Below are 26,786 nucleotides of genomic sequence, written 5' to 3'. Positions count from 1 at the left end.
TCCTCAGCCACACCTTCACAAGATCGTGAACAGCTCCATGGAGCTGGCCCAATCGGCTAAGGAACCCTACAACTACTTCCTGCTTCTCCGGGCTCTCTTCCGCTCCATTGGTGGAGGCAGCCATGACCTGCTCTACCAGGAGTTCCTGCCCCTTCTACCTAACCTACTGCAAGGTAAAGCCTCACACACTATGAATTGAAGATGAGTTGTATTTGACAAGTGTGGAAAAAGTAAACCCCTCCTCTAATACTTTCTTCTCACAAAAATCCCAATCTCCCCTCTCCATGCTGTTAGGTCTGAACATGCTGCAGAGTGGCCTTCACAAGCAGCACATGAAGGATCTGTTTGTGGAGTTGTGTTTGACTGTGCCAGTGCGTCTCAGCTCCTTGCTGCCCTACTTACCCATGCTAATGGATCCACTGGTGTCTGCCCTCAACGGCTCTCAGACTCTGGTCAGCCAGGGCCTTCGCACCCTGGAGCTGTGTGTGGACAACCTACAGCCTGACTTCCTCTATGACCACATTCAGCCTGTCAGGGCTGAGCTCATGCAGGTGGGGGGTTGTTCTCATCATTATGCCCAATGCAATTTTTTCTGAGCTGCCTGGCAGGACTCTTTTATATCCACTCATTAGATCATTCTCTCAATATCACTTAACATATCTGCCCTCTAGTGGTCAACAGTGGACACGGACGTATTTGCAAAGAACACACTGAGCCAGGCTCACTCACACACCTCTTCAACACAACATTGTGACTTTAATGCCATCAACATACAGTAGCTTGTAAGCTTTCCCAGCATGTTTAGTGTAGTGTAGCCGTAATAATTGACAGTGATCATCTCTTTTAAGGGATACAGTTTAATTCCCTACTTCTCTTATTTCCTATCAACACTGAAGCTTATCATTTCTCTCCTTCTCTCCCTGTGCTGCAGGCCTTGTGGCGTACCCTCCGTAACCCGGCCGAGAGCATCTCTCATGTAGCCTACCGGGTGTTGGGAAAGTTCGGCGGCAGCAACAGGAAGATGCTGAAGGAGTCTCAGCGGCTGCATTATGTGGTGACCGAGGTCCAGGGGCCTAGCATCAAGGCCGAGTTCACTGACTGCAAGGCGTCCATACAGCTACCCATGGAGAAGGTAAGACCACACCGCTGTTATTGGTAGTGAATGCTCGCGCGATGTTCTCCACTGCAGAACTCCGAGGAGGAAAGTTTTTGGATGATTTCACTTTGTTTTATTTCCCGAAATCCGTCTGAAGACCTTTTCTCTGCCTTTTTACCTTTTGTATTAAACGTAAAAGAGCTTGATATTCCTCATTATTGTGCTGCACTCAGAGCAATATATCCTTGTCAGGGGTTTGTGCGTGTGAGAGAGAGAGCGAGTGAGGAGATGTGTGTGTCCTCCAGGTAATTAAATTCATCTCCTGTTTCTCCTCCTCATCCCCAGTCAGTAATCATCAATCTAGTGTGGGCCACCATGACGGCATTATTTACTCTCACTAATGGCTGCTCCTTCTTTCTGGCTATCCATCTGCGTGTTTGCCATCATCATGGGCGCAGGCAGCACACACACAGACTCGCACACTCTCTCGTATGCTGCACACACCCACACGCACGGGGCTGAAGGCATGAATCTCTAGCAGGCTCGTGATGTAGCCATATGGATAGCTGGCACATTGAGGGGAGAGACGGTTTAAAGTGCTTTAAGGGAAACAGAGAGATCACACAACAGTGATTTGAATAACTCGAATCTCTTCAAGGTAGTACAAGCAAAACACTCACATGGGATTTGAGCAGCGTGTTTCTGAATTTCGTCTGCTTCTTTTGCCTTTCAAGCTCTTTTTCCACTTCCATTTCACGTCTTGAATCTTATTTTTTACCGACTGAAATATTTTCCAGTAAAGCTTGAGTAGAAAGCTGTTTTCTCAGAAATTTGCATTCAAATTATTTTTCTTTTCCCCTTCTATTTCATATATAAGTAGTAGTAATAGAGTACTTATCAAAGTCTCAATCCTGACGGTAATATCCTAATAATTCAAATGCACTGACAGGTCTACAATTCAATTCTGCTGTTCCCTCATCTCTCCTCTCACCCTCCCTTTATTCTTGCGTCCTCCTCATCTTCTCCCCTCTGTCCTGAGTGGCATTAATTAGTTCATTTTCTCCCTTTTTAAATGCCTAGCTGCTGTGGCTTGTCAGCCCATAATGTAGAAATCGTAATGACCTTTGCTCGGCCAGATGGCGCCCCGTGTTACTTCCTGCAAATTAATCACATATATGGTCGTATATCGCAATTCAATTCCCATATTAATAATATGGAATATTGGCATTTTACAACATAGTAACTTGTTATTTCAGGATATAAAATTAAGTTGTCTGGTATATTCCTTTTCAAGGCGATAGAGACGGCTCTAGACTGTCTGAAGAGTGCCAACACAGAGCCCTACTACAGACGACAGGCCTGGGAGGTCATTAAGTGTTTCCTGGTGGCCATGACCAGTCTGGATGACAACAAGCACGCTCTCTACCAGCTTCTGTCTCACCCCAAGTAAGTAAACATTCTGGGTTTCATTTTGACCATTTCATGTGCCTAGATTTTGTGGTCATTGTGGTATTCATTTACAATCAATTAATATTATTATTTCAGTTGTGATACAGTATTCAATACTAGATTATAGATGTGTTAGAACATTTAATACCACAGAAAAAAATTCCAATATATTTTAAGGAAAGTTCTTGACACTGCAGTTATCTGTAAGCATTCACTTAAAGCTGCAGTGGGTGGAAATTGAGCAAATATGATTTTTTAAAAAAACGGTTATTTTTATGAAACGGTCACTATATCCTGAAATAAATAATTTGCCTCCGGTACTCCTAATGGAATCTGCAAGATTACTACACCGGAGGAAAACACCCGGTCAGAGCCGAGCTTGGAGTCTTGCCGTCTCTGAGCAGCTGTCAATCACTCGCAAACTCCGATCAAACGGTCAAACTAGGCAGCGCTGATCAAATATGAATCAATATTCTGTTACTGTAATGCCTATTTCTTGCCTCAAATGTTTCCAGAAACATATTGTAGTGTACGGCTTAGCTGTTAAATGAGAAAGTTCGTGACCCGGTAGCCATGTTGAGATCTGTTGAGGAAATACCAAGCACCGCCCACCAGCCGGAGCACAGCCTATAGGGACGCTCAATAGGAATGCTCTCTCTGAAATGACCTGTGATTGGCCAAAGTCTCCCGTCACGGGCTAGATTTTTTTTAAAGCCATGAGGAGATGCTGAAGTCTAGTTATTTGTCAGATCACTTGAATTACAATATGCTGAAAGGTTATTATGGAATTTTTGCCCAATGATGCCAAAGGTATTCTGCCAACTGCAGGTTTAACTCTACCCAAATGGCAGGAGATGATGAAATCTCATGCGTTTGATGTTTGAGTACGTACACAGCCACGGCTCTGATCAATCATCCCCCTCTTTAACCTTTATTTGACCTTGACCTCTACCCCTGCCTACTGCTTATGCCACCATTCCTGTCTGCGCCGTCCCAAGCCCACCCACCACACCAGCTCTGTGTGTATATCGTCTGAACTCCACCCCCTATCCCGCCACCTGCCGACATGCCCTGCTTTCAGTCTCTCACGTCACGTCTTCGCAGCTCTCCCCCCACCACACACTGCTTCATCAATTCCGTCTCAAGGGCGGGAGTTGCTAATTACGCACTCGCAGGCTCCCCCCCTCACCCTCTGGCAGGCTTCACTGCGAGGCGTAGACACATACATGAACAGACAAACAGGAAGGGGGGTTGGTTGTCGGGTGGGTTAGTCACATTACCATCATTGATCCCCGGGCAGGGGCTAATTGACTTTCCCCTGTCTGTTTATGCTACACCATGGCCCTTACACTCTCCTGTCATTATGCACTAACACACGCATGCACATGAATACTTCTGTGTGCACATTTGTGCGGGAATAATGAAGTGTGTCAGTTATGATCAGGGGGCCTGCGCCTGCCCCCTCCTCTTGTAAGATGTCTCGAATTGAAGTGTCCTCTCTCTCTTGAAAGATTTTTTCTCTCACTCCTCTCCCCTTTCTCATTTTTTACACATCTCTCTTTGCCTCAGTATTTGGTCTCTGTAAATATACCCTTTCAGTTTTAAATGAAAAAAAACCACATAGAGTAAACCATGAAATGCCAACTGGGGAGAACGCAGTAGTGTTGGAGTGACAAGCCCCTGGATGAGTGAAGGGCAATGTATCTGACATCCTGTCAGCCACGCCGCCCCCTACTTTCTCCACCCGCCACGTTCCTCGCCAGCCTCTTTCCTTTCCACTTGCCCCACCCTCCCCTCTCCTCCACTTCTCTCTCTTTTAAATGGCAATAATGAAATGAAGCGATCCATCAGGTCTGCCCCTGGCGTGTGGCATTATAAAACACAAGCTCAAGCATGGAGAAAACAGCTGCTCAATCACACCAAGGCCCAGTTGCCTTCAACTGCAGTAAATAACAAAAAATACCAACAGGGGACAAAGAGGGGATGCAGAGGAATAGAAAGGCAGAAGGAGCTAAGAGGAGAGAGAAAATTTAAGGACTAGGAGAATCAGAGTTACACGTTCTGAGACTGCAGACAGGCAATGGACCTTTATTTTGAAATATTGGCAGAACGCAAACCATTAAATGATTTTTGGGCTTTTAGCTTAAAGAAGGTTTCAATGGCACTGCCGCTTATTATTATATTGTCCTTGTTAATATGTAATCCTCTAATTCATTGTGTGCTTTTCTGCCCCATTAGCTTCGCTGAGAAGTGGATCCCCAATGTCATCATCTCTCACCGCTACAAAGCACAAGACACGCCTGCCCGCAGAACTTTTGAACAGGCCCTGACTGGGGCATTCATGTCTGCTGTGATAAAGGACCTGAGGCCCAGCGCGCTGCCCTTCGTAGCCAGCCTGATTCGCCATTACACCATGGTCGCTGTGGCTCAGCAGTGTGGTGAGGGACTGGTGCTCTTTCTACACTCTACATCTAATATTAGCTTTCTGTTTTGCCCTGGCATTGGCATTGATTCCCCCGCTGGACAAGAATATAAGTCACTTTACAATTTTGTCCTTACTCTGGTTTTATTAGAAGTCTGGGCTTTTTCAGTTTCTATTTGACACAAAATAAAATAACAATTAGGGTTGTACCGAATGAAGTTTTTTTAACATTCAAAGCTTCTAGTTAAATTTTCAAATGCTGCTAGACCGCCCCGTTAAATACAGGTGCGTGCCTCCCTTTGTGTGCAGCAAGCGAGAGAACAGTTTTTTGACCGCAGTGAAAATGGTATTTTTTGAAAGGCAAAACACCAACAAATATGATTTGAAGCAGAATATTTCATAGATAAATAACACGTGGTGAATTTTGGAAATGATTACATCTATCTTTTTTTCAATAAACTATCACTTTTGGACTTTACAACGCTCTGGAGTTAGTAGAAAATGTTTGGATCACACGAGTCGTCCTACGCAGCCACCCCTGGAATCTAATTCAACCAATAGTACAACACTAATAATAATTGTTTAGCCTAATCTTTATCTGCAACTGTGCAGAAACACCAGGTTTAAACAGAATGAATAGACATGCTGCGCAGCATTCGAATGTCAACGTTATGAATGAAGCTTCGAACTATTCGGTACAGCTCTAAGAATAATATATATTTAAGAGTAACTTGTACTGTAACACATACGTGTAGCTGTAACATCTTTTAAATTTTTCGATTCGTAAATTTCACACTAAACATAATGTCTTTTCACTTGTCCTCCCCCCGTGATCGCAGGGCCGTTCCTGCTGCCGAGCTACCAGCTGGGCAGCCAGCCAAGCACAGCCATGTTCCACAGCGAGGAGAACGGCTCAAAGGGCATGGACCCGCTGGTTCTGATCGATGCCATCGCTATCTGTATGGCCTACGAGGAGAAGGAGCTGTGTAAGATCGGAGAAGTGGCGCTGGCCGTGATCTTTGACGTCGCCAGCATCATCCTTGGCTCAAAGGAGAGGGTAAGTCACTGGGAGGAGGGTGTAATAAAGACATTGGCACTTATGTTCATTGTGCCAATTGTTTTGTGATAAACTATGCTGGCCATTAATATAAGTTAGGAAAAATTCCACTCTCAATCTTGTGTTTGATCAACCTTCTGAAAACAATTATTCTCACAAATTAATTACTTGCATTTTCATATTGAAGTTTGAAATGAACATCTGATACTCCTTTGTGATCAAAGATTTTTTGACATTTTATAATTATTCTTCTGTTTATGTTTTCACATGTGATAGTTTTTAAAATGGGAATCAATTAATCCTCCTGGCCTCTTTGTCTACACCTTCAGGCGTGCCAGCTGCCCTTGTTCTCCTACATTGTGGAGCGTCTGTGCGCCTGCTGCTATGAGCAGGCCTGGTATGCCAAGCTTGGCGGCGTGGTGTCCATTAAGTTCCTAATGGAGAGACTGCCTCTGATCTGGGTGCTACAGAACCAGCTCACCTTTCTCAAGGCCCTGCTCTTTGTCATGATGGACCTCACGGGAGAGGTGAGAGGAAATTACTGAATAATCTAATATTAACACATCAAAGGGAGTAGAAGTGACACCTCTGTTTGATTAGGTATCAGGTACAAAGATTTACCTGCATCCATTTGTTGTCGACTTTTGTGTTCACATGATGTTTTACGAAGGCTTGCTGCAGGTGCAATGTAACAACGTAACTTTCCTCTTGTGTTGCACCACTCACTGCCGTGGCATTGCACTTACTAACTTATTGATTTTCAACAATAAGGTTTCAAATGGAGCAGTAGCCATGGCTAAGACCACCCTGGAGCAGTTGCTTGTGCGCTGTGCCACTCCACTGAAGGATGAAGAAAAGACCGAGGAGCTGCTGGCCGCCCAGGACAAGTCTTTCCATATGGTCACGCATGACCTGGTCCGAGAGGTCACCTCCCCAAACTCAACCGTCAGAAAGCAGGCCATGCACTCCCTGCAGGTGCTAGCCCAGGTCACCGGCAAGAGTGTCACTGTCATCATGGAACCACACAAAGAGGTGAAACCAAGGACTGCAAAGTTTTCTTTAACTCTATATAAATGCTGTGCTAGATTTTTTTTATGTAAAATGCACAAAACAGGCTACAATTAAGGAGTGTGACTGATCACTCTGGACTGATACCTTCTGAGAATCTCTCAATGTTCAAACTAAAACTTGAGAGTGAAATACAGAATGACCTTTTATCCGCATTATTTGATTGTTTTCTTGGGGTTTCCTTCTCTCCAGGTGTTGCAAGACATGGTTCCCCCCAAGAAACACCTGCTCCGCCACCAGCCTGCCAACGCCCAGATCGGCCTGATGGAGGGCAACACCTTCTGCACCACCCTGCAGCCCCGCCTCTTCACAATGGACCTCAATGTCATGGAGCACAAAGTCTTCTACACAGAGGTATGCAGGATGCAGAAGTCACTGACATCAATCAAATCTAGTTTTCCGAATTGTTTTCTTAATTTTCATCACATATTTTTTTTCCATTGTTTTTGTTTTTATGGGTATTAATACAAAGCTATTTTGCCATATTAAACATATTTATTTAAATTACATAATGTGTCACAGTGTGAAAGGCATCTCAGGCTTAGATTTTGCATATTTTCACAAAATATATAAACAGAAATGTATGTGCATCCACTTTATTAAACATTTTACAAACAGTGGACTCTATCAAACAAATATTTTAAATCACTACTTTTAGCACTCTGATTATTGACCTCTGACCTTTCTCTCCTTCTAGCTGTTGAACCTGTGTGAGGCAGAGGATGCTGCTCTGATGAAGCTGCCCTGTTACAAGAGCCTTCCCTCCCTGGTTCCCCTCCGCATCGCTGCTCTCAGTGAGTAGACTGCTGAACTTGATATTGGTCCCATGAATTGTTGGAATTTTGCAAATTGATGCTTACTCGTCTTTTGCAATAATTGCAAATTGTTCTGGATGAAGATTAATTCCTGCTTTTCAGAATTCATGCAACTATAATCCTGGGGGAAATTGATGTGACAGATGTATTATAATTTAATGGTCTAACTACTGTCATGTTAGCAGAGACTGTTTTGGTAGTTATTTCTGACCATATTTTGTCACTTTATCTTGGTTTTACCAGTGTGAATTATTTTACAAAACATTTTGAAGTATTTAAATAATCTACCTTGCTATGTTTGCATTATTTTGTATTAATTTGATCATCTCGTGTCTCTTTCTTGTCAGAAAGGAAGTGTTGACCGTAACTTTCTTTCCTGTTCAGATGCCCTTGCAGCTTGTAATTACTTGCCACAGTCCAGAGAGAAGATCATTGCTGCCCTGTTTAAAGCCCTCAACTCCACCAACAATGAACTGCAGGAAGCGGGCGAGGCATGTATGAGGAAGGTCAGTGCAACATCTCTCATCCTTATCTTGTTGCTTCGTAATTGGTTTAGATTTGGGTGATGTTGCATTTTCAAGGAGGCTGCGTTTTGAAATTTAGATTTTTTTTATAATCTACAATCTCTACCGCCTGTTGCAAGATGTTTATCGCCTGTCAACACCGTCCTTATTTCTGTCCCATTTTAGCATCTTTACGTTGGCTCCCGTTAAAAGAAATTGAATTCATTTCAAGACTTTATCGATTGCTTGGAAAGCTCAGACCTGTGTTACATCACTCACTTCAACTGCAACTCCCTTTGAGCAAAAACACGGCCTGACACTCACAGACATGACCTTTCTAAATCTGGATTAAAGACCGTGCCCTTAAACTATGAAGCGATGTACCAAAGCTCAAACTAGGGAATTTGGTGGCACCCTTTAAATCTTTTCGTAATGGCCCTCTACTGTCTCACCCTTACGCTTTCCCCTCTTAATTTATCGATTTGAATCATTTGCTCTTATGCTTTAAGCGTTTGTTATTGCTTTGCTCGTTTTGTTTTCTAAGTATAGTTTTGTATTATCTTGTTTTCCATGCTTCTCTTCCTCCCTGCGTCATTAGTCTTTTATCTGTAGCACTCATGTCATTTGCCATCTTAGAGGTCCTTTGTTAATCCTCCCCTCACTCCATTTCCCCACCCAGTTATCTTCATAGGGACCTCCCTCTGCTTTATCACACTCTCCATGAACCAGTCCTGCCTCTATTCATCAAAGTATCCATACCATCTTCGCCTCTATCCATCTACCTCAACCTCTTTGTCCCTTTTTCCTTCCATTTCTGTGTCCTTCATTTTCTTTCTTCACCACCATCACTCCTTTTCACTATCCTCTGCCTTTTTTTTTTTTTTTTCTGCCCCAGCCATTCTCCGCTCTCTCCATTCTTTCATCTCTGCCCTGCTAGCACTAATGAGCGTTGCCATGGCCCGATCGATACAGGATGGAGTGTTTGTTCTCAGCACTGAGAGGAAAATGAATGTGGCTGCCATGCATCATTCCCTCCCGTCTGTGTGAGGGTGTGTGTGTGTGTGTGTGTGTGTGTGTCATCAGTGTTTGGTGGTGGCATGTGTGCTTGTTTATGGCTGGTCATGCCCTCATTTGAGTGGCCTTAGCTCCTTAATGGAGACACAAGGGGTAGCGAGCAGTTCATGGGGCTAGAAAACGTGACAAGGCCAGGTCTAATGTAGTGAAAAAATGATTTGGTGTAACGCATTGGGGATGAAAAGATCTGGTCACAGATCTTAATAATACTTTAAAGCTCCAACATTTTTTATGTATGGTCTGACAACATCAGAGCAAAACAGACCTGTATTCGGAGTATAATAATAATGTCGAAACTCCACCTCAGATTTTTCAACAACACTATCTTGTTTTTTTTACAATATTCATGATAAGAGTTCTAAAAGTTTTATTTAAACTTTTTGAAAATGCAAATGATGTTTCCCTGTACTCGATTTCAGTTTCTGGAAGGCGCAACCATTGAGGTGGACCAGATCCACACTCACATGCGGCCCCTGCTGATGATGCTGGGTGACTACCGAAGCCTGACGCTCAACGTGGTGAACCGCCTAACCTCTGTCACGCGTCTGTTCCCCAACTCCTTCAATGACAAGTTCTGTGATCAGATGATGGTGAGAGACTTCGACCTCTGTCCTCCTTCCTCCTCATCTCACAGCATCTTTTTTTCAAAACACCTGACAGCATACAATACAGTTTATCATGGCATCAAACTTTTACCTGTGTAAACTGTAGGTTATTGTAGATTATTTTTCTAAGTTTGAATATTCTTCTGCAGGTTTAATTAAATAGTTATTTTGAAGTATTTCCATGAAGACAAAGTGTAAATATGTGAGAAATTACAATTTCTATTTAAAATGACCAGTTTCTTATACAAAAATGTGATTATTAATGAAAACCACATTAACCAGTAGTAAAAGTAATAATATCATCATGAAAACATAACCTACAAGAATGTAGGTATTATGTAAGTAGCACTGCAACTAACGATTATTTTCATTGTCGATTAATCTGTCAATTATTTTCTCGATTATTTGTGTGGACTATAAAATGTTAGAAAATAGTGAAAAATGTCAATCAGTGTTTCCCAAAGCCCAAGATGACGTCCTCAAATGTCTTGTTTTTTCCACAACTCAAAGATATTCAGTTTACTGTTATAGAGGAGAAAAGAAACCAGAAAATATCCACATTTAAGAAGCTGAAATCAGAGAATTTTGACTTTTATTTTCTTAAAAAAAATGAAACAAACCGATTAATCGATTTATCAAAATAGTTGGCAATTAAGGTAATTGATCAGTTGTTGCAGCTGTATATGTAAGTACCATATTTAAACTGGTATGCCACATGCAGATTCGATTCTTGTTGGCATCTGTCCCTGAGGTTAAAATCATTTTTGGGGTAGGTGTCAGGTCATGGTGCAACAATCATTACTGTCTGCGCACTTGTTCTTCTGTGTAATAGTTTCACGATCAAACAAAGCTTTGCAGCAGAGATTTTGTTTATTATGTGAAACTTGCTATTCATTTCTTTAATCTTTTGAGAAAAATATTCGGCCTTTGTTGGCGCCATGTTCTACCCTATTGAGCTAGACAGATGTGCGCAAACACACACACACACACACACACACACTTCACCAACTCAGTCTCAATCTTATCTCTCTCTGTCTCTCTCAGCAACACCTGAGGAAGTGGATGGAAGTGGTTGTAATAACACACAAGGGAGGCCAGCGCAGTGATGGCAGTGTAAGTATATATAGTTTAGATAGACCAGACACACACACCTTACAGCACTGAGAAATTGAATACAAATGTAAAAACTTCCATCACTCATAACAAGTAGATGTCTCTTGTTTCTTCCATTTACTTTAGTAGAATCTTGTTTTGAATGCAATACAGAAGCAGTCCTAGCCTGTAGGAGCAGGTCAATACAGCTGTCTACTGGCACCTTGTTTTTGTTCAGTTGATCCCTCCTGCCTAGACCAAACGGCGCACACAGGAAAGGGGGCAGAGAAATTGCCCCTTATACACACAAAGCCATAGTCACATGTAGTCAACACCTCCTCAGTGTGGCCTCCTCCCAGATGAGTTGTGAGTGGCCATATTACAATCAATGATTAATTAGGCGCCAGGCAGGCGGTGGTGGGCCCAGCGCTGCGTCTCCTCATTATCTCCCCGACAGATAACCTTGTAAAGGCAGAGAAAAGGTGAGAGAGGAAGAAGGGGGAAAAAACAGCTGCCTCTCCCTCACAGAAATAAAAGCCCATCTTTTCCTCCCTTCTCTTTTATGCGAGTTCATCCTGCCACATCTCAAAAAATGCTGTGTTTAATTAGATGCAAATTAGCCCTTTGTCTTTCCCTCCCTCCAAAACCAGTGGTCTTTGTGCGTGTTGACAGCAAGGCTGGCAGTGACAACAAAGCCAGGGTCAGGGGGTCAATTAGCCAAAGCCTGATAAAGACACTGGAGAAAGGGGGACGGAGGCAGGACTGAGGAGGATGCTCTGAAGACGTGTGGGCATGAAAGCGGGTGGTTTTGACAGATTCTTGTGCAGAGTAGCGAGGTGTGAGGAGGAGTTAGGAGGGGTTTAACCAAAAACAAAATGTCAGTTTCTGTATTCATGACCTGATATCTGTCAGAAGAGTGTTTTTCCTCCAAATGCCATGGATTCTGTGTTGCTCCACTGACACTCCAGTGTGGCCCTCTTGCCCCCCGTTACTCACCAAGTGCTGAGAAAAGTTGTTCCTGAGGTCAACTTGGAAAGGTCGCTGCTGTCTGCCCATTCATTTCATTATCACCCTGTCTTATCTGCTCACCTTCCACATTGAACAAAGACAGACAACACACAGCAACACACACAAAAATGCACACGTACTGCTCTGCTGACTCTGATCATTGTCTTCCGTTCCGGTACAGCCTGCGTTGGAGGGCGTTGAGGTGAGATGTGACCTGGTGTTGCGCCCTCTGTTGGTGACTCTCTGTCAGTGATTTCAACTTAGTTGTACTAGTGTCGTGGTAGTTTTGCTGGTGGAGTTTCCCCGTATTTCTGTGTCTGTGTCTGTTGTCTTCAGAAATGTTACTGTCATCTCAGCCTTGCTCTAACCTCACATTTTGTTTTAGAAATGTCCAATCCCCCCCCCTGTCCCTTTGACTTTTGCACCTCTAAGATATTGATAAAACAAGGTGAAAATGATCATGCATAATGTCCTTTATCTGTTTGTACCCTGCGGTGCTCTGCACCTTTCCTGTGGGAAGTTAACCAAGCACAGATTGCATTTTTCAGTCGTTTGACAGAGATTCGTCCTCGTCTCTCCACAGTGGCTGTCCATCAAGACTGTCTGTCAGAAACTATGTCCAGTGTCTAGTTCCGTCATCTTTCCAAAATTTGTTTAATCTTTTTCTCTGACTCTTTCTCCAGGAGATGAAGATATGTTCGGCCATCATTAACCTTTTCCACCTGATCCCAGCCGCACCTCAGACTCTGGTCAAACCTCTGCTGGAGGTGGTCATGAAGACGGAGAGGGCCATGCTCATAGAGGTAGGAGGACACCGACTCCACTCCGACATCGCTGGTTATTCATTATAGTGATAAATTCTTGAAAACTCTCTTGATAATCTCATGATATTAAATTTTACATCCTGCGATATGCCTCTTAATCCTATTTGATCTCTGTCTGATGTATGGTGTTAATGGCACATTAAACTTAAATATTCAGCACAGATTGTCGGGAGAATGTCAGAAGAAAGAGTGCATTTGCTTTCATGAAATCATCACCATCTTTCCTGTTTCTGTCTGTTTCCCGTTTCTCTTTTCCTGCCTCGCTCACCCTTCCCCTCCCGTACCAGGCTGGCAGTCCATTCAGGGAGCCTTTGATCAAGTTCCTGACGCGACACCCATCTCAGACGGTGGAGCTGTTCATGATGGAGGCTACGCTCAACGACCCCCAGTGGAGCCGCATGTTCATGGTCAGACACTGGCAGCTCTCAGTAGCGGTCCCTTCAGTCTTTTTATTGACACATTTGCCATTAAAACTGCATTTTGCCGCCTCAGTAATCGGCTATAATCGGGGATATAATGGGTGTTTCGAGGCTCGGCGGTCCTGTTAACGCCAAATTGAGACGAATCACTCCCAGTAAAAATTCTTAATTTTCTGTATCATGTTTCTTTAACTGCGCTGTTACAGTTGTTGATCCAACGCAGTAAACACGGTTGTCTTACTATATGTCATTTTGTGTTATAGTTACAGTGTGTGTATGTGTTCATATACAGAGTTTTCTGAAACACAAAGATGCCAAGCCACTAAGAGACGTGCTGGCCTCTAATCCCAACCGCTTCGTCCCCCTGCTGGTTCCCGCTGGCACTGCAGCAACTGTCCGACCTGGATCTCCCTCCACCACCACAGCCAGATTGGACCTGCAGTTTCAGGCTATCAAGGTACACATATAGTTGTATTATCAATTTATACATCCTGTACAAACACTTATTACACACAACCACCACTTGTCAGGTCAGGATGTATATATCTGTGTAAAGTTAAACCCTCAGGTTAGTAAGCGGTGCTGAATCCTAATGTGAATACTACACAACTCTCAGTAATTCCATTATGACCTCTAACCTTTCGTCTTCCTCCCCTCTGCTCAGATCATCAGCATCATAGTGAAGAATGATGAGGGTTGGCTGGCAGGGCAGCACTCCCTGGTCAGCCAGCTGAGGCGAGTCTGGGTCAGTGAGGCCTTCCAGGAGAGACATCGCAAAGACAACATGGCAGCCACCAACTGGAAGGAGCCCAAGCTGCTGGCCTTCTGCCTGCTTAGCTACTGCAAGTATGTACTTTTACTGAAAACGGACATTTGATGTGAAAATCTGGGTTAGGAAGTGAGAAACAATAATCCTTGTCCCAACAACAACTACTGCTGATGAGCCGTTGGGCAAACCGTTGCTCTGAAATGAACAATGCGACCAGTAGAGTGTCAAACTTGATGACTTAAGTGACCCTTTGAGTAACGTATTTGAGTTATTAGCTCGTGTAAGGACAACAAGCTGATGATGCAAAGTTTTAAAGTTAATGCAGTTTCAAATTTTAAGTAACTTAAAGGCATTCCAATCATGAATGACCTTCTCCCCCGCTGTCTGAGCACAGAGAAAGTACTAAAACACTTAGCAGATGTTTATTTCAGACCCTGCAATTAACCCCCGACCTCTCCAGCCAGGAGTGTGTGTGTGTTCAGTCAACCTTCTAATGATAAAAAAAAGTGTAAAACTGTCTAATCACCCAAGTCACATTGGTATTTTAAGATTATTTGAAACTCCTGATATCACTGTAGTTGAGATATCTCTATCTGTACACTGATCTTAATGACACCCCCCTGTCTCCTCAATAGGCGTAACTACTCAGAGATCGAGCTGCTGTTCCAGCTGCTGCGGGCCTTTACAGGTCGCTTCTTGTGCAACATGACCTTCCTGAAGGAGTATATGGAGGAGGAGATTCCCAAGAACTACTCCATCGCCCAAAAACGAGCCCTGTTCTTCCGCTTCGTTGAGTTCAACGACCCGCACTTCAACGACGAGCTTAAAGCTAAGGTACGGACACGGGCAATCACAGCAGCAACGCCAGTTTATGACTATACTAATGAATTTAGTCAACCATCTTTTTGGAATTGACACTCAGCTTGTGGACGGAGGTATAATACACAGTGTTACTAACCACACGGGGAAGAAAGTACCAAAAAACAGCCGACCATTCCACCAGTTGAAATGAATTGATGGAGACATTTTTCTCTTAGTCTGTTTTTTGTATGTGTAAAATGTCCAAATTTGGAGTTGTCATAACATGGGGAAAGTGTTTATTTTCAGTGAAACACTAACGTCTTAAGGGAGGGATTATGGGGCTCTCTCTGCAGCTTTGCTGTTCTCTTTTGTCTTAGCAACGCAGTTATTACTCATTTTTGGTTTTATACAGCTTGCTAAAGAAAAAATACATATTTAAATGAGTAGGCTAATTTAAAACTATGAGGCACATGTTGGCTTTAATTGAAATAATGTTATGTTTTGGACTTTTTGCATTGTGCAGGAAAAAATCGATTAAAATCTTGGATTATCCATAAACTTGCAAAAAAAAAAAAAAAAATGTTTGGCTATATTACCCCAGTCCTAGATGTAATGATGGATTATAAATGATGTTCCTTGAGCATCTCCTCCGCTTACTTACTGTGCTTCCTCAGTGTGGGACCTGATCTGTGTGACTTTTATGCTCAGTGCGTTTTGTACCAGAAGTTCTTTGATAGAATCAGGAAGGTCATTGTCTGGCTCTGGACCCTCTGAGGCTCACAGATGAATGCTTCTGTCCTCTCTACCTGACCTGCTGCTGCAAGCATTACAATCATTCGGGCTGCTTTTTAATTAAGCTCACTCTCCCGCATGCACGCTCTCACGCATACACACACACACAGATACACACACACATTTTGCACAGCTGTAATAGGCACACAACCTGGCACAGAAGAGCAACAGCACTGCTGTTAAGTACAAACGGGTCAGTGGGGAAGGCCTGCCCTGGCTGGCAGACTATAGCGCATAGCCAAATGGCTGTGTGGCGAGAACACACAACTGTATACACACACACAAGAAGCTGGAAAGTGCACCCAGACCTCCAAATCCAAGGACATACGCTTGTGTTTATGATGCTGCTCACTCCACCCTGCCCTTTTTTTTGCTTATGTTCAGTTTGCCTCAGCGTCATATGGACTGGGAGGGGGGAAAAGAGACAAAATAAAGGCAGGGGGAGTTCAGCCAACTTGCTGTGGCCCACGTGCTGCGTTTTAATTTTTAGCTGAGCAGAGTTTAGTCTCTCAGATAGCCGAGCCGAAACACCCCCACCCGCCCCATCATAATTTTGCTCATATTGTTGTTTTTCCCTTAATTGTCCTCCTCTGGTGCACACAGCAGATGCTAGCTGTGCATATGAGGCTGAGAGACAGACAGACAGACATAAAGAGAGAGAGAGAGAGAGGGGATGTGTTTGTGTGTGAATACGTTGGTGTTGATTGGTGTACGAGTCGTGAGCAAGAGAATGAGTGTGGCAGTCTGACATTTAAATAATTGCCTTTAGCATTTTCCCAGAAGCATAATATCACAGCGAAGTGCATGTGTGTGTGTGCACGTTCTCAGTATGCCTGGGAGTTAGATGGAGGCTCACTGAGGTTCATGCATCACAGGGGTTCTCAGAGAATATTTCTCTCTGAGCGAGACACAGAGAAGAGGAGTGTGTAAAAAGATAGAGACAGTGTGGGACGGCAGTGATGAATCATCTACGATGGCACAGACTGACCTCATGCTGCTCCTGTATTGTTTCTTTTGTTGTATGCAAACAGTTCTGACAGAAAACCGCTTTTGTGCTGCTTTTTTTTTTTTGTTCCAAAGTGTTTTGACTATTCATGGAATAGGTTTCAAGCAGACAAGCAAACAAACAAGTGTATGAAATTTATGAAGCACAGCGCGTCTGTTTCACATTCTGTTACTTCTTTTTATGTTCCCGACATGACTTACAGTGTAGCAGAATTTTTCTACAATGTCAGAAATGTGTCTACATGCTGTGCTAGTATCACCTCCTCAGTGGAGATTGAAATCAACAAATACATATTTTTGTGTAAAATGCATACCTGTTAAACGCCTCTTCTGACATATGTATGTGAACAACATTATAGGAGGAATCCAAATTTACTAACGGAAACATTTACTGTAAGAAATCAACAGCTGTGTGTTTTAGGTGTGGGTGAAAAGGCAAAAATGTATCACCGTTTTTAAAGAGGTTTTCTCTCGCATTTAATTACTGTACATGTTTTTCTTCATGTTTACAAATTAAATAATTACATAGAAGAATAATACCAAAGTGCTTTTTAAAACATGTTTTAAGTACAGCAGTTTAAAAAGATTAACACTTGAGTGCAAATTGTATAATCAGCACAGATTAATTACCTTTTAATTGGCTTGTCCCAGCAATCAGGTTTAGACAAATAGCAAAACCAGTTGAATAAAATAAAAAGATATTGATGCAGAGTTCTTAAAATCAGCAGCGTACCTTGATTTTGTGAGATTTCAGGAAGAGCAACGATTAATCGCCAACTTTTTATGATTTTTTTTATGAAAAAAACGTAAAAAATCTCTGATTCCAGCTTCTTAAATGTGAATAAATATATATATAATATATAAATAATAATAGTTTCTTCACTTCTCTATGGCAGTAAACTGAATATCTTTGAATTGTGGACAAAACAAGACATATGAGGACGTCATCTTTGGCTTTTGGGGAAACTCTGATCAACATTTTTCACCATTTTCTGACAATTTATAGACCAAACAACTAATCGATTAATCAAGAAAAATATTGAAAGATTAAACAACAGTGAAAATAATTGTTAGTTGCAGCCCTAGTTTCAGGTTTGCCCAGTGTGAAATGAGATCCTGCAGCTCTTCGCCTAACTGAGTGTAAAACATATCTACTGGAAAATGAGTGCCTAAAATATCCAAATGACTTTAAGACCCATATACTCCATTATAACTTAAAACTAACACATGCAACTGTTAGTGGATATCATTTAAGACTTGCTGTGGCTTCTTCCATACATAATTTGCACATTCCTGGTGTGTATAGGAGCATAATAAATACTCTGTCTGGTCCCCCCCTTGCAACCATCTCCCTCTTTTTGTGGTTGGAGAGGAACCCTGGTGGCACAGCAACACACACACACACTCTCTCTCTCTCTTTGTTTAAGGGTATGGAAATGATTTTAAGATAATGAAGACACCTGCAGAACAAGATCTCGCCTACTTGCCCAGAGGTATTGTGCGATGCGACAATGCACTAACGCAACGCAGCCTGCAGGAGCACAACATCCAACGGCGTTAATAGAAATCCGTACAGTGATTGATGTCGGAGGAGTTTAGAATTAATAGGAACAGATGAGACTGAAGAACAGACTGGTGCTCCATGCGTTTTCTTTGTGTCTTCATTTAGTTGCGAGCGTGTTTCTGCACGCCTGTGTGCGAGTCCATCAACCATGCATGTATGTCGTGCAGAGCGTGTGTGAATAATGTCCTAATGGAAGAGCTTGAACATATGCTGCCACAGCTCATTCTCCACTGAGCGATGTCCCGTCCTCCCCAATGATGGATTGAATAGGGGGGTTCATTAACAGATAGCAGCTTCTTTAATAAATGCAGTCGTTAGCTGTATTGTGGTCGGGTTATTCTGCATTTTACCAGCTAATCAAGCTTTTGTCTTCAGTTCATTCGCACATCCCTCATAACAATCCCTGCAGGTTTCAGGGTGTTGGGAAATTGCATTTTAAGCTTAGTTTAGATTTTTATTTTTGCCTCCGGTGCTTATGGATTAAATAAGAGAACATGTTAAGGGTAGATATTGTTTTCTGCTCTGATTCTTGAAATATACATTTTTTTATTACCATTGTTTTGGGTCTCATTGCTGTGCCTCAACTTTTGTCTTTGTGCTCTTTTAAGTTATTTTTCACTCGAAAAAGTCAAAGTTTTGTTCCCCTGTTATCATCAATCTAAAAAGGACCCGTGTCCCTCTGATTTCAGAATAGATCTTAGACTAGATTACTGTTTCATCACTTAACTATGTGTCATAGAGAGCTGAAAGTGTGCCGGTTTTTCTATCATGAAGCTTTTGAAAAGACCACACAAGGCAATTTCACTGATTTTCTCCTTTGTTGAAGGTGTGCTATCAGTGAAACCATCCATTGTAGCTCTCTGAAAACCTGAAGGAGTGAAGGTTACATATTCCCTTTAGTAAATGGATTTTTTTTCAAAATAAGTAAAATCATATCAATGTGTTTTTTCTGTTTTTGTAGGTGTTGCAGCACATCCTGAATCTAGCCTTCCTGCACAGCTTTGAGAAGGGGGAAGGTGAGCAGCTGCTTGGACCGCCCAACCCTGAAGGAGACAATCCCGAAAGCATTACCAGTGTCTTCATCACTAAGGTACACACAAACACACATATACACTCGCAGGTCTTTTTCCCTCTCGACATCTTTCTTCACTTTCAATCTGCTCACTTCTCCCACCCTCCTTCTTCCTTTGTTCATTACTCACCAGCTTACTCTCTCCATCCGTCTCCCTGATTTCATTACCTGCTGCATTTCCTCTCATAATGTCTTATCAGTCCGGCACATCTCCACACTCTCAGTCATCATCAACTACATCCCACTTAGTCTGATTCTTCATCTCCCATCGCCTCTGCACATTACTTGATCACTTAATTGCTGTCATTCCATCTTTCTCTCCTTCCTTTTTCATCTCTTTTGTTTTTCTCTCTCTTCCTCCCCACCATCCACCGACCCCTCTTTCCATCACGTTTCATTCATCAGGCCAGACTATAATTCCTGGTGTAAATGTCACGGTGTGACCATGCTAAAGGTCAGCGTGTTTGTTTGTGCGGTGGCAGATCTCATCACTGACTAACACCAGTCCTAATGGCTGCTAATGGCTCCTCTATGGTCTGGTTAAAACTCATTTCCTCAGTCGTCTCCCTCTCTCTGAATGTTCTCCTCTCCTCTGTACCCGTCTCCAGAGAATTCAGATGTTGATGGGTGTTTTGAAAGCTGTCTTTTTTTAAGGATATTGTTATTGCGGTGTGACGTCATTAAAATGTTATTTTGGGAAGTGAACATTCGTCAGAACTGCAGTATACTTAGGCAATTCAGGCAAACTGTATATTCAATAGAATGTGTTTCTCTTTATTATTTATGCACATATGGTGCATTAAGTAATCTAAGACTTCTATTGACCTCTGTCGACACCCGGTAAGAATTACAGCCGCACCACCAGGTCTCTGATCTCAAATGTGTTTTTATTTTACACACAACACATCTCACCGACTGGAAAAATAATAGTTGATTCATTGTTATTAACTCTGCACAAATATTAGGGGTGGGAATCAATTTTAAAGATTTATCCACATGCTGAGTATTGCGATAAGATATATTGTAACATATTGTGATTTATTTATTTTTTTTCAACTGCAAATTATGCAGTTTGTCAACATCTATTTTATCTAATAAGATACTGTTTTCACTCTATTCATCTCAGAGTTTTAATTTGCATATCTTGAGGTCAGAGGTCAAGGGACCCCTTTTGAAAATGGCCATGCCAGTTTTTCCTCGCCAAAATGAAGCGTAAATTTGGAGTGTTATGAAACGTTCTTCCTGACAAGCTAACATGACATGCTTGGTACCATGGTAATTCTTTAGGTTTCCCAGTTTCATATGATACCAGGATTTTTACTCTAGCTTTAACACTGAGCAACCTGTGAAAGACAGAATAGGGACCGGCCCACTGGTGTGCCGTTGGATTGTTAAGAGGTTAATAGTTTATATGATAAAAGATTGATACTTGACATCCGTGTATCGATAAAATATTGCGATACTATGCTTTATCGATTTCTTTCCCCCACCCCTAACATGTCACTGTGCTATGCGCAGCAAAAACTGTACCTATTTCCCCCTCACTCAACCATCTTTAACCCCACATCTCTTCCATCCCTATCCAAGGTTCTGGACCCGGAGAAGCAGGCCGACCTGCTGGACTCGCTGCGAATCTGCCTGCTGCAGTTCTCCACCCTGCTGGTGGAGCACGCGCCCCACCACATTCACGACAACAACAAGTCACGCAACAGCAAGCTGCGGCGCCTCATGACGTTCGCCTGGCCGTGCCTGCTGCCCAAAGCCTGCGTGGACCCCGCCTGTAAATACAGCGGCCACTTACTTCTGGCCCACATCATCGCAAAGTTCGCCATTCACAAGAAGATAGTGCTGCAGGTGAGGAGGAATGCAAAGAGAGAAGAAAAAACTCAGTGGAGCGTGGGTTTAACTTAACAGTATGGGCTTGTTAAAGAGCCTGGTTGTATTCCGTCTCATGTTCCACATCCTATGTAATATGAATGTGTTGGAAGAGAAATACAGTAGTTGAAGGGGGTCATTAAAAAAAGAGGTTGGTAACTGTCTGTAGTACAAAAGGAAAAGGTCTGATTTAAAAAAGTGCATTACCTTTCCTTTGTACAGGTTTTCCACAGCCTGCTGAAGGCCCACACCATGGAGGCCCGGGCCATCGTCCGGCAGGCCATGGCCATCCTGACCCCAGCCGTGCCCGCCCGCATGGAGGACGGCCACCAGATGTTGACCCACTGGACTCGCAAAATCATCGTGGAGGAGGGACACACTGTACCGCAGCTGGTCCACATTCTGCATCTCATCGTGCAGCACTTCAGGGTGAGCAGATATACAAAAGAACACACACACACACACACACACACAACTTACAGTTTGTCAATAGTGCACCACCTTCTGTCAGACCATCACTATTGAATGTATTGATTCACAGGGTTTTCATCCGGGCTGGGTGGGGCAGACAGACAGGACAGTCAAAACAAATCTGTTTTCTGTCCCAGTAATGTACAATACTCATGAGGGACTTGTCTGAGCAATTTGTGCGGTGTTCATCCCAATTTAGAGCACCTTTTTAAGGACGATTAATTACTGACTATCGAATATCACTATCTTATACTTTACGTTTGATGTTAAACTGCCACCACACGGAGTGAAAGGGCAACTGCCGCTGTAAATCCACGGGCGTTTGTTGCTGCTGCCAGCTCCCCCACTCAGTGTGGCTTCGGCAACTGCAGTGAACCACATGGGGGGGAAAACAGTTGAGAAGCTATTTTTGCTGATTATCTGAGTGCCCTGAATTAAGTGATGGCTCTTAACCAGTCCTAATGGGAATGGAGCATCATCATTAAAAGTTGGATTATCTTGTATGACCCAGTTAATAGTTTTTATAGTTGGGTTTCCACCTAAAGTTCCCCGGACTTTTAGTCCAAGGAACTACTTTTCAACAAACTAAAAGGATCCTCCAGCCCATCGTTGTCTGCGTTTCCATAGCAGTGGAAAGACCTGTGAAGATTAGGCAAATTAGTCCGCTGACGTATGAAAAAGCAACATGACATGGGACGAAGGCTGCTGGTGGTCGCATTAAAAACACTCTACAGCCTGCAGTTCAGTGTGTCCGCCCGTTTCATCTGGAAAAACACGTTTCAGTGTCTCACTGCGATGACATTTACTGCTGCGCAGTAATTATTGATGCACGTTGGTTGCAATGAGTGAAATGAAGAGGAGAAAAAAGGAATTTAAGAGTGTCTGGCTCCACAGTGAATTATCCGTTGAGTGTTTAATGGTTATTTATTCGTGCTTTAGAACATAACCGCCATCAAATAATCAGAAAATAACCTTTTTTTCTCTCATTCTCAGCATCGTTGCGCTGTCTCCCTTTTCTAACGTTACAGCTCGCTGTCGCAATCTCTCTCTCTTTTTCTCTCCGTCTTTTTTTTTTAATCATCGGAAGGCCGACAGCAAAGCCTAACTTTACTTACAATATTATTAAACAAAGAAAAATGTTCTCCCCTCGTCCTAAAATGGTCCTAAATCGAATTGATACAATAGTACAGTTGAAGCAGCGGCTCTCTGTGAGTATGTTAGACCAATCAGCAACAGCCATCCCTGCAAACTCCACCCTGTAAGTTCAGGTACTTTCAGAAACTACTACCCCCCACCAGGGCCTTTTCGGGGGGTAAAAAGGCCCCATCAAACGTGGCCAGAACTTAATTTTGACCCTTAGTCAACAGCTGGATCATTCATCACTGGACAGTGGAGCTAATGGGAGCCGCCTGCTGCCTTTAATCGCCTTAAATGCAGATACAGTCCCCGGCACCCCCTTCTCGGTGGTGATCAGCAGCGTCAGGGAGCGTCTAGTCCGCTCACAAGTCAACACCAGCAAAGGATCATTGGTTTTTATGTTCGCCTTCCTCCTTAAACTTCAAAGACAATTTCTGCCCTCTAGCTCCTTCAGATGATGTTTTCGCCGCCTCGCCGGTCAGAGAGCGACAGTCTCTTAGCAGAAGACTGACATTTTGCTCAGCTCCCCTCTCTATCTCACTGACAGGCTGCTCTCACTGGGCCAGATGACTAATCTAATGTAATCACATCAGCATAATTATGCTGGGGAGGAGATAATGACAGACAGATGAGAGAATTTGTGTGCATGTGTGTGTGTGTGTGTTTGATAAAGCAATGGCGAGATTGCGTGCGTGCTTGTCTGCGTGCACACGTGATGGACAGGGCTTAGCCACTCTGTCATTAAGGAGCTGTGAAGCCCCGCTCTATCGACTATAATTACCCTCAAAGTGAGAAGCTTTAATATTCTTTGACACTGGCAACAGCCCTCAGATAGACATCTCATCTCTTGCTCTTTTGTCTGCGGCGCTTCTGTGTGTTTCAGAGTCCCAGTTCAGTTTGCGATGAAGCTAAGTGACTCTTGAGTGTGACGCTTGAGAGTGTGAATTCTCGGGGCTAAGTGTGTGTCATCATGTCCTTGAGACTAAGTGGGAATACGACTTCAGAGTTTGCCTCTTCTGACTCTGTCTCAAAGTGATTGAGCACCCCGTTAAACTTTGCATGTTATCGCCCAAAATCTAGAGCAAAGTATCGCCGGCGTAAGAAAAAAAAAAAAAAGCACTTTTCCTGTATATACATGTAGTTGCCTTTGATTCACTTTTTATTTTTGCTAGCGTTCATGATAATGATGCTCTGTGGGCAGGCTGACCGGGATCTCTCGCAGTAAGACGGAGCTGACGCGAGGCAGGATTGTAGTCGGTTCACAGGGCTCTCAGTTGCCTGGAAACCTCCGATTTTTAGGCATTTAGACAATGGGAAACCTTTAGTTTGGTTCTAGGGGAAGAATCGCACAATAACTCACTCTCATAATTGCTTTTGGATAGTTGCTAAGGCAATGGAAGCCAGTCTCATTTATATGTGATGATACTGGCAAGACAGTTCATTTAACATGAAGCTGAGGGAAGGCAGAGGTTCTCCCTCATCTGTCGTGGATGCTCGGAGAACAAGTCTGCCAAAACCAGTAATGGAATAGAAAATCAAAAGCCAATGTAAATTAATATGCAAATTTGTTTAACTTCATAATTCTGTAATTCACATTTTTGTGTCTTACTGAAATTCATGTCTTTCAGTCGATGTGTTTGGGAAGGAGGAGTGTTTTTGTAAGAGGAATGATTTTTGATTGGTGGGTTTTTTCAGGATTGTTTGTATGCTTATAATCTCGCAAAACGTGTCACTCTTTTCCCATTCTTCCATATTTGGATTCTGGTTTTCAGTTTTTTGCAGAGTGGAGGCTCAAGCTGTGCCCATGTGTAAAGTAAAGAATGCAAAAAAAAAACAGGCCCCAAGCAAAAATGGCATTTTATGTTGACGTTTGGGTCCTTTAAGTACTGCTCTGTCATCTGTTCAGCCTTGCTGGCTATCTTTTTCCCTTTTTTCCTGTTTCTTTTGAGCTCTACCACTGGCATCAGTGACCATCTGCCATTGGTGCTTTAGGGAAAGAAAAAATGCTGACACTTTGTGTTTAGAATACCAAATATGGAAAGTTTTTGAATCACTACATACTTTTTATTATTCTATCAGATTGATTTTACATATTACCTCTGATTGATAACATTTTTAAGCAACCAAATATGTTTTTTTTTTAAAATAAAACATCCACGGAGCTTTTAGAAAGGTGCCAAATAAAAGTATGGCTTTTTCCTTAAAAAAAAATGTTTGTGAATGAATTTTTTTTTTAAATTGACGTGTCAAAAATTAATGTTTTGTTTATCTCTCTGGAAGATATCTGACGTTTGGTTCCCACTTCTAACAAGGCTTGTGAGCCAATAGTATAATGACTTTGGTATTCTATTATATCGCGGTGTCGTCAGCGATCAAGTTACCAGTTGATGTGAGAGAAAAAACTGGCTGAGTTTGAAGTTATGTGCCTGGCAACCACCTGTTGTGAAGTGAATGCAATGGAACGGGGGAGAGGGAGAACATAAGTGCCTGAATGTTATCGATGTTATCAATAGCACCTTTAAATTTTGACATACTGCCGTCTCTTTCCAGGTGTACTACCCTGTGCGCCACCACCTGGTGCAGCACATGATCAGTGCAATGCAGCGTCTGGGCTTCACCCCCAGTGTGACCATAGAGCAAAGGAAACTGGCCGTGGACCTGGCCGAGGTGGTCATCAAATGGGAGTTACAGAGGATCAAAGACCAGCAGGTGTGTTCATGGTTTTGATTCAGGCAAAGAGGCTGTCTGAACTTCACACAGTTTTTATTAACTTAAAACTTTTCATTCTGTTAACTATGATAATGTTGACTAATGGACTCATCTTCACCCTTATGCTCTTCTCTCCTGTCTGTCCCTCTCTTTGGTGTGGCAGCCGGAGTCTGAGGCTGAAGTCGGTGGCGCTGGCGGTGAAGGGACTAGCAGCGGTGGTGCTGTGAAAAGAGGACTGTCTCTGGAATCTGCTGCTACTGCCGCCACTGCTGCCGGACAAGACGTCAAGAGGTTCCGCACAGCAACCGGAGCTGCCTCCGCGGTGAGCTCAATCCACCATCACTCAGTTGCCTGTAGAATGTGACTGTGAGTGACAGCTCCCTGTAGCCAGTCACTTTAGTGTTATCTGTTACACCCTCCAAAATGAACAAGTGCATCCTCTTACTTTCAAAAGATCTTGCTGTCTGTCCCTGCGTTCCACACTCCTCTGAATGATTGCAGAGCGGTTTGAAAGATACTTTGATCAAACAGCCATTTTCACATCTGTCTGAGACAAAAAAAATTGCCAACAGGAGGTGACAGCACGGTAGTTGTTGCCTTAATTCGTTTTTCCTCACAACAGTATTGCAGCATCACATCTGTTTCATCTCAAAATCCCACTGTGATCTGTTGTTTTTGCGGTTTCAAACCTGGATGAGAGTGCCTGTTGAAAATCAAAATCCCAGTTGTTGAATAACACTATGGTCAATATCTGATACATATAAAGTTTATTTATTTGCCTCACCTATTGTACAATGATATTTATCTCGATGAATTTCGGTATTCGTAATGTTGAAAACTTCAACTCATCCATTTACTGTATGTCTTCTGTTGCCGATGATTCTGGAATAAACCTAAATAAAGTACAATTTTTTTCCGGATGCTGCATGTCATGAAAATTACGTCGGCCCATATGCAAAAATATGTGTACTTTTTACACATACAAATATATTTAAATGTACCTTAGCTGCATTGTTAACATCAAAATCAAAACAAGCGTGCAAAGTAATTATTAGGTTCTCTTAGTTTTGTATTCAACATAATAGCCTTCCTTATTAACTAAATGAAATGTACTGGTGAGTCAAAAAGTCAATTTCGGACACTGCCTATAGAATTAGTA

At 42.8% G+C, this 26,786-nt stretch overlaps 1 protein-coding gene across 2 annotated transcripts in view; it reads left to right on the top strand.

Moving 5' to 3' along the window:
• Positions 1-26,786, top strand: part of trrap (transformation/transcription domain-associated protein) — a 90,180-nt gene that overhangs the window by 10,464 nt on the left and 52,930 nt on the right. The window contains exons 19-42 of one of the 2 annotated variants that reach the window (XM_074620799.1): positions 8-173; positions 295-551; positions 932-1,132; positions 2,391-2,542; positions 4,784-4,983; positions 5,807-6,024; positions 6,354-6,551; positions 6,796-7,056; positions 7,285-7,446; positions 7,790-7,886; positions 8,292-8,413; positions 9,904-10,074; positions 11,134-11,202; positions 12,371-12,391; positions 12,873-12,992; positions 13,301-13,420; positions 13,725-13,889; positions 14,097-14,278; positions 14,837-15,035; positions 19,325-19,453; positions 21,023-21,289; positions 21,533-21,739; positions 25,469-25,627; positions 25,791-25,949. In XM_074620799.1, the coding sequence (XP_074476900.1) occupies positions 8-173; positions 295-551; positions 932-1,132; positions 2,391-2,542; positions 4,784-4,983; positions 5,807-6,024; positions 6,354-6,551; positions 6,796-7,056; positions 7,285-7,446; positions 7,790-7,886; positions 8,292-8,413; positions 9,904-10,074; positions 11,134-11,202; positions 12,371-12,391; positions 12,873-12,992; positions 13,301-13,420; positions 13,725-13,889; positions 14,097-14,278; positions 14,837-15,035; positions 19,325-19,453; positions 21,023-21,289; positions 21,533-21,739; positions 25,469-25,627; positions 25,791-25,949 (4,002 nt within the window). The remainder of the gene's footprint in view (positions 1-7; positions 174-294; positions 552-931; positions 1,133-2,390; positions 2,543-4,783; positions 4,984-5,806; positions 6,025-6,353; positions 6,552-6,795; positions 7,057-7,284; positions 7,447-7,789; positions 7,887-8,291; positions 8,414-9,903; positions 10,075-11,133; positions 11,203-12,370; positions 12,392-12,872; positions 12,993-13,300; positions 13,421-13,724; positions 13,890-14,096; positions 14,279-14,836; positions 15,036-19,324; positions 19,454-21,022; positions 21,290-21,532; positions 21,740-25,468; positions 25,628-25,790; positions 25,950-26,786) is intronic. The other variant, XM_074620801.1, reaches the window with a different exon arrangement.

This window comes from Sebastes fasciatus, chromosome 20 (genome assembly GCF_043250625.1).
Source record: "Sebastes fasciatus isolate fSebFas1 chromosome 20, fSebFas1.pri, whole genome shotgun sequence".
In the NCBI taxonomy this organism is placed as follows: Eukaryota; Metazoa; Chordata; class Actinopteri; order Perciformes; family Sebastidae; genus Sebastes; species Sebastes fasciatus.
The sequence above is the reverse complement of the archived record's forward strand: the minus strand, read 5'-3'. Positions and strand labels throughout refer to the sequence as shown.